Below are 7,613 nucleotides of genomic sequence, written 5' to 3'. Positions count from 1 at the left end.
TGCCTTAAAAGGGGTAGTTTGCGGTTTTTAAACTGTGACTTGACAGAATATTAAAACGATTTGAATAATCACTCTTCTCTAGCTAAAGGGTGACACTGGAGTGGATTTTGAATCCTGCTCCCTCCCACTCTGAGATTGATTGAGCCAAAATTTTAGTCCACTTGAGAAGTTTGCAATTTAGCAATAAGGGAAGGAAAACATGCAAATAATTTGTAAGTTTTAAAAAGGCCATACTGTAACTCATGAATGGTTTTACTGTACGTTGTGATGCATCTAATCAAACCTTAGACTTATGGGGAGAAAGAAGTCTCTATTTGTACGTCCATCCATCCATTTTCTTCCACTTATCAGTGGTCGGGTCGCGGGGGGAGTAGCTTTAGCAGGGAAGTCCAGACTTCCCGTTCCCCAGCTACTTCATCCAGCTCTTTCAGGGGGATCCCGAGGTGTTCCCAGGTCAGCCGGGAGACATAGTCTCTCCAACGTGTCCTGGGTCGTCTCCGGGCTCTCCTCCCGCTGGGACGTGCCCGGAACACTTCACCAGGGAGGTGTCCAGGAGGCATCCTAATCAGATGCCCCAGCTACCTCATCTGGCTCCTCTCAGTGTGGAGGAGCAGAAGCTGTACTCTGAGCCCCTCCTGGATGACAGAGCTTCTCAAGCTATCTCTTAAGGGAGAGCCCGGACACCCTGCGGAGGAAACTCTTTTCGGCCGCTTGTATCCGGGATCTTAGTCTTTGTCATGACCCACAGCTTGTGACCATAGGTAAAGGTAGGAATGTAGATTTGACCGGTAAATTGAGTTTCTGCTTAGCTTTTTCACCACAACGGACCGATACAAAGTCCGCATCACTGCAGACACTGCACTGATCTGCCTGTCGATCTCCCGTTCCATTCTTCCCTCACTTGTAAACAAGACTCCCAGATACTTGAACTGCTGCACTTGGGGCAGGATCTCATCCCTGACCCGCAGAGGGAACTCTACCCTTTTCTGACTGAGGACCATGGCCTCAGATTTGGAGGTGCTGATTCTCATCCCAGCCGCTTCACACACTGCTTCGAACCACTCCAGTGAGAGTTGGCGATCACTGCTTGATAAAGCTAACAGAACCACATCATCTGGAAAAAGCAGAGATGCAATACTGAGGCCAGCAAACCGGACCCCCTCTACGCTCGGCTGCGCCTAGAAATTCTGTCCATAAAAGTTATGAACAAAATTGGTGACAAAGTGCAGCCTTGGCGGCGGAGTACAACCCTCACCGGAAACTAATCTAACTTACTGCCGGCAAAGTGAACCAAACTCTGACACTGCTCGTACAGGGATCGAACAGCGGGTTCGGTACCCCATACTCCCGAATCACCCACCACAGGACTCCCCGAGGGACACGGTTGAATGCCTTCTCCGAGTCCACAAAACACATGTAGACTGGTTGGGTGAACTCCACCCCAGTCTGCCAATCCAGAGGCACTGTCCTCGATGTCCACGCGATGTTGCTGAGGCGTGCGTGTCAACCAGGACAGCCCCACAACATCCAGAGCCTTTAGGAACTCCGGGCGGATGTCATCCACCCCTGGGGGCTTGCCACCGAGGAGTTTATTTTTTTTAACCACCTCGGTGACCGCAACCCGAGTGATAGGAGAGGCCGCCTCAGAGATCCTAGATTCTGCTTCTGCATGGTAAGGCGTGTCGGTGAAATTGAGGTCTTCGAAGTAATCTTCCCACCGACTCACAACGTCCCTAGTTGAGGTCCGCAGCGCCCAATCCTCACTATACACAGTGTTGGTGGTGCACTGCTTCCCCCTCCTGAGATGCCGGTAGGTAGACAAGAAATTCCTTGAAGCCGTCAGGAACTCTTTCTTCATGGCCTCACCAAACTCCTCCCATGCCTGAGTTTTTGCCTCAGCAACCACCAATTGCTTGTGAATTGTTGGTGCGTTTGTGGATCAGCGGGCACGTGCGTTTATTTTTGAGACAAACATAATGCAGATTAGAATCACACGTGTAGGCAGCAGTGACGCTGTCTCCGTTGACTTGACTGCAAGTCATTTTTATAGGAGTCCAGTCTATCGTCCGACCCTGTGGAATCCCCAATAAATTGACCATGGCTGAACAAGGTGGACAACCAGCAGCTCCGTCGTTAGTATGAAAAATATAAAATATTCTTCCTCATCTGTCACCAAGATACAAAAAACAGCTTGTTATTAGTCTTTAAATAATAAGTCTCTCTCTCTCGCTCTCTCTCCCCCCCTCCCTCTCCACAGAGAGACACAGTGGGGCAAAAACGTATTGTCAGCCACCAATTGTGCAAGTTCTCCAACTTAAAAAGATGAGGCCTCTAATTTTCATCATAGGTATACCTCACATATGTGAGACAAAATGGGGGAAAAAAATCCAGAAAATCAGCGGTCTGATTTTTAAAGAATTTATTAGCAAATTATGGTGGAAAATAAGTATTTGGTCACCTACAAGCAAGATGTCTGGCTCTCACAGACCTGTAACTTCTTTAAGAGGTTCCTCTGTCCTCCACTCGTTACATGTATAAAGTATAAAAGATGCCTGTCCACAACCTCAAACAGTCACACTCCCAACTCCACTATGGCCAAGACCAAAGAGCTCTCAAAGGACACCAGAAACAAAATTGTGGACCTGCACCAGGCTGGGAAGACTGAATCTGCAATAGGTAAGCAGCTTAACTGAGGCAAGGTACAACAATAAGAGACTGGGCAAAAATTGCATCTATGGCAGAGTTCAAGGTGAAAACCACTGCTGACCAAAAAGAACATAAGGCTTGTTAAACTTTTTTTTCCTTACTAAATGAAATCACCATTTTAAGTTCACTTATGTTATATTTGTTTGTCTACATTTTATTGATGATCTTAAGTGGGGAAACTGCAAAAATAAGAATTTGAGAAGGGGGCCAATACCTTTCCACGTCACTGTACGCACTTTTTGCGAGGAGTTTATGATGTGCTGTACTACGTTATTTTTGACTTCTTTCAATGAACATACAGTACTTGCGGGTTTTATAACGTCATACATTTTAGGATGTGTCTGTTATTGTGGGATGCACAGCACAGGCTACAAATGCAACTCAATCAGCATCAAACTACATTTAAGGTTATAGTAATGTCTGCTTCATTCATATTTTTCAAACATTCCTGTTAATAGCATGCAAGTTTGAATAAGTTTGGGGAAAGGCTATTTTGAAGACCTTACGATTCTTTTTTTATGTTATGGACCACTATCATTGTGTTGCATGGAGCAAAAGAAAAGGCTGGAAAAGAACCAAAGGTGATTGTCAATCATCAATGACATGTCTTTATTAGGAAAAGAATCAAGGCTCTACAATCCTCGTGGGGTTTTGAAGTTCATGCCAATAATGGGCTGAGTCACTTGAAGCTTGGAAACGTTACCAAAGTCCTGCAGGGGAAAAGACAACATATGAACATCACAAAGTCCTTTCCGATTCAACACTTTGGACTGTAGGGGTGCGCGCTTACAAGCAGCTTGAGCATGTCTTTAGTGTCTGGGTCCACCTCGATGATCTCCTGGTCCAGAGCAGAGATCTGGAGGAGGACACACACAAGTCAACGACTATGTTGCTCAACAAAGTTGACAGTGCTTTTCATTTGTGTTTGAAGCTATGAATGGAGGTAAGAGTGGGACCTCTGGCACATAGTTGTCCCTCCTCTCCCGCTCCTCCTCCTGCAGCTTGATGGAGATGCCTCGCACTGGACTGCGCTGGATGCGCTTCATCAAGTGCGTCACGTAACTGCAACACAAAACCAACCAAACAAGTTGGACAAAATTGTTCACACATATATATATATATATATATAAAATCCTTTAATCCATCCATCCATTTTCAGTACTGCTTGTCCTCACTAGGGTTGCGGGCATGATGGAGCCTATCCCAGCTGACTCTGGGCGAGAGGCGGGGTACTACACCCTGAATTGGTCACCGGACAATCGCAGGGCACATATAGACAAACAACCATTCGCACTCACATTCACAATTTAGATTCTTCAATTAACCTACCATGCATGTTTTTGGGATGTGGGAGGAAACCAGAGTGCCTGGAGAAAACCCACGCAGGCACAGGGAGAACATGCAAACTTCACACAGCCGAGGCCAGATTTGAACCCGGGTCCTCAGAACTGTGAGGCAGATGTGCTAACCAGTCACTCACCGTGCCGCCCAATCTCATTTAATGGCATACAAAATGGAGTCAGACCTGCCACAACGTTAAGTACAACAGGGCTAGAGACTGCGACCTTCCCCCCCCCCCCAGCTTGAGCAATTAAAGATTTCATCTTGTCCCAAGCGCATGTCTTAATGGTTGAAAGTCGCTTTTTCTGTATGTAAATAAATGCAGGACAAATTAATTGGAACCGGGACTAACATTCCGGTTCTCCCGGAATGGTTCAAATTAAAAAATTTGGCAAAAGGATCCCACGTGGTTTGTGTTCCCATCCCACTAATTAGTTCAGGATAGCTTCAGCAAATGAGGTTGATGTTGCTCATTATTGACACCTACTGGATCTAAAAGTGCTGCTATTTCCAGCTTTCAATGTCTTATTTAATATCTTAATCTAAATGTCAAATATTTCTGATACCTTTAAAACCTAACCCTTATCCAGGTGAAGTAATTGAGAACTGCTTCTCATCTGCAATGCCAACCTGGCTGCAGACAGTCTTTGAGGTAGGGAGTTTTATTCTATCCAGCTACATTTCAATACATTTGAACATATTTGCTCTACTTTGTTGAGATGACATACCTAATAGATTGTGCAACAGAAGCTTGCAGATTACTATAGATGCAAATTCAACAGGGACATGATCCGGAATCCTTACACAGTTCCACTACAAATTTTAGAACAATAAATCACATCTGTAGTCACCTGAAGGCTTCTACATTTATTGAAATATTTATTCAAAAAAGAAAAGTTTTCCTAATGTCTTGGCATTCAGGCGATTACATTTTTCTTCGTTCATGCAAGTTCTCCAGCTTTATCCGCTCATGTGCCTTTTATTCACCATGTTCTATTAACTTGTTTCAATACCACATTGTAGTTTGCTTCTATTTTTGCTTCTTTTTTTTTTTTTTTAACTCTGCTGCCTGCAGCCAGGTTGGCATTGCAAATACCTGGCTATGGTTCAATAAAAAAAAAAAGAGGCTTCAATGTCAAATAAAATACGCATCGACAATGTCGCTGAAAGAGAAAAGCATACATCTAACTCACTTCATGGACAGCTCTTAGTTTTTAAATACAACAGTGTGAAGTATTTGATTTCTGTAAATGTGTTTGCATGAAAGAAAAAGGCAGTATATTGCAAATATTTGTGAAAGTAAGGTTTGTTACACTGTTGTGCAAGTTTTTTTTTTTTGTTTTTTTTTTAACTACCGGTACTTAAAAACCGCTATCGTGCGATATATACAACCCCAATTCCGATGAAGTTGCGAGAATACAAGGGAACTCAACATTTGGTTGTTTTAGAGATTTTCAGAAAGCCTTTGACTGTATTGATCATGAGCTTCCATATTTCAAATTATTAACCATAGGTATTCATGGGAAAATGTATAATAGCTATCTATCAAAATCCAGTATCTTGTGTGGTAAATGAATATAGAAAAGGTTGATTTTTGATGTACAACCCCAAAGTGACATCATTTCGTTTGGCTGCTGCTCACTTGGTGTGTTTGGTGTGCTTAGCTTCCATAACAAGGCCCATTTACCACTCCAGCGTGCAGTTAGCAAGCTAATGATGGGTAGACCCCGAAAATGCATCTTCGCTGGATGCCTCAATTTACAGAACAGCTCAGTGATGTTTTTTTAAGCTCCCAAAAATTGAGGAAATAAAAAAAGTAATTGATTTACTTTTTATAGAATTTTATATATATATATATGAGAAAATAGAACACTTTAAGGACAATGTTCCTCAACGTACAATTGCAAGGAATTTAGCAACGTCTTTTTCACGGACGCCCCTGCTCATTTCAGCAAGACAATGCCAAACCACATTCTGCACGTGTTACAACAGCGTGGCTTCGTAGTAAAAGAGTGCGGGTACGAGACTGTCTCCCAACGGTTAAGATCGTCGCCTGCCACCGTGGGGGACCAAGGTTCAAGACCCCGACCGGATCATCCGCCAACATCTCCCGGACTCACGGCTGTGGTGTCCTTGAGCAAGACACCGATACACCGAAATGCTCCCCGGGCGCGTCAGCTGCCCCCTGCTCCAGTGTGTTCCACTAACATGTGTATGTGTTCAAGGTGATGGGTTAAATGCAGAGAACAAATTTCGTGTGCATGCATGCATGTTCATGACAATAAAAGGTGATTCTTCTTCATTGGAATTGTATATTTTTTACATCATAATACCTCATTATGGAACTTGTATTTGGTGCAACACTAAACCATAGTTCACTGTTAGCCATGTGCGCATTTTTTTCACCCATTGCTAAAAAAAAAACAACCCAATTAAGTGCTGTTTTTTGATCAGGCCTAAACAGTGAAAGTACCACATTGGCATCATCTTAGTGCCAAGGAACTATGTTGAAGTGAATTGAGGGACCTTATTTCAAGAAAAACAGTGCTTCGCTGCCATCTTGGGCGCAAAGAACTATGGAGATGAGTTACATTTAGACAAAAGTAGTGCTTTGCTAGCATCTTGTGGCATCTATAGGGAATGATAAACGATTTTGAGATGGGTCAAACTGTACACCAAATACTAGAAGAAGTAATTTCATTTTATTCCTCATGATGTGTGTGTGGGGGGGGGGCTTTTAAATATCACTATATGTATTCCGCTTGAAGTAAGACTACTAGCACGTTTTGTATTCAAACGTTGTGTCAGAGGTTGGAGGCTTCAATGTCAAATAAAATACGCATCGACAACGTCGCTGACAGAGAAAAGCATACATCTAACTCACCCTGCGATTTTGTTGCGAAGAGGCTTGCTGGGGATGATGGCGATCTCCTCGCACAACCTCTTGTTGGTGTGGAAGTCATTGCCCAGACGGGTGTAGTACTTCTCGATGATGACCCTGGCGGCCTTCTTGACGGTCTTGGTCCTGACTCGTCCCTGATGACACCCAAAAACACAAACAATGACGGGGAAGCGTAGCCATTATGACCAACTCCTTTACCGAATGCTAAATATAAGCTGAACGCCTACTGCACCAAACACGGAGTTTGAGCTAAACCAGTGATGACGTTGGGTCTGAGAGGAATTTCATCTTAGCGCCAAGTAGCGACTCAAATGTTTGGCTAACTGCGAGTATGAGTCTATTCAACGTGTAATTTAATCCTCCATCGGTGTCTGCAGTACACTAAAACTATAATATCGGGTCAGGTTCCTGGTGTCACTTGTGTGCTAAACGATGCTTTTCACCGCTGAGTGAGCTCTCAGAAGGTGAAGATTGAGAGAGATCGTTACAAGGTGGAAGTTCCCAGTGTAGAAGATACCCACCATGTTGATTCGGGCCGGTTAAAGAGGCCGTGCGGAACGTTGAACCGGAAGTTTATGATGTGCAACTAACACCAACACGCAAAAAGCAAACCAAAAAAAAACAGTGCTCTCTAGCGGTCAGAGGGGCTCATAGCAGCTAACTT

The 7,613-nt window shown here is 43.8% G+C and overlaps 1 protein-coding gene across 1 annotated transcript; it reads right to left on the bottom strand.

Moving 5' to 3' along the window:
- Window positions 1-3,288: 3,288 nt before the first annotated feature.
- LOC133471595 (small ribosomal subunit protein eS17-like) lies at window positions 3,289-7,613 on the bottom strand. The gene is made up of 5 exons (XM_061761255.1): window positions 7,471-7,613; window positions 6,932-7,083; window positions 3,663-3,768; window positions 3,497-3,562; window positions 3,289-3,416 (listed from the first exon to the last, which is right to left on the bottom strand). Exons 1-5 carry the CDS (start codon window positions 7,471-7,473, stop codon window positions 3,339-3,341), a joined length of 405 nt encoding a protein of 134 aa, XP_061617239.1. The 5' UTR covers window positions 7,474-7,613; the 3' UTR covers window positions 3,289-3,338.

Source organism: Phyllopteryx taeniolatus, chromosome 2 (assembly GCF_024500385.1).
Source record: "Phyllopteryx taeniolatus isolate TA_2022b chromosome 2, UOR_Ptae_1.2, whole genome shotgun sequence".
Classification (NCBI taxonomy): Eukaryota; Metazoa; Chordata; class Actinopteri; order Syngnathiformes; family Syngnathidae; genus Phyllopteryx; species Phyllopteryx taeniolatus.
Note: the sequence above shows the minus strand (reverse complement) of the source record. Positions and strands in the feature narration are given on the sequence as shown.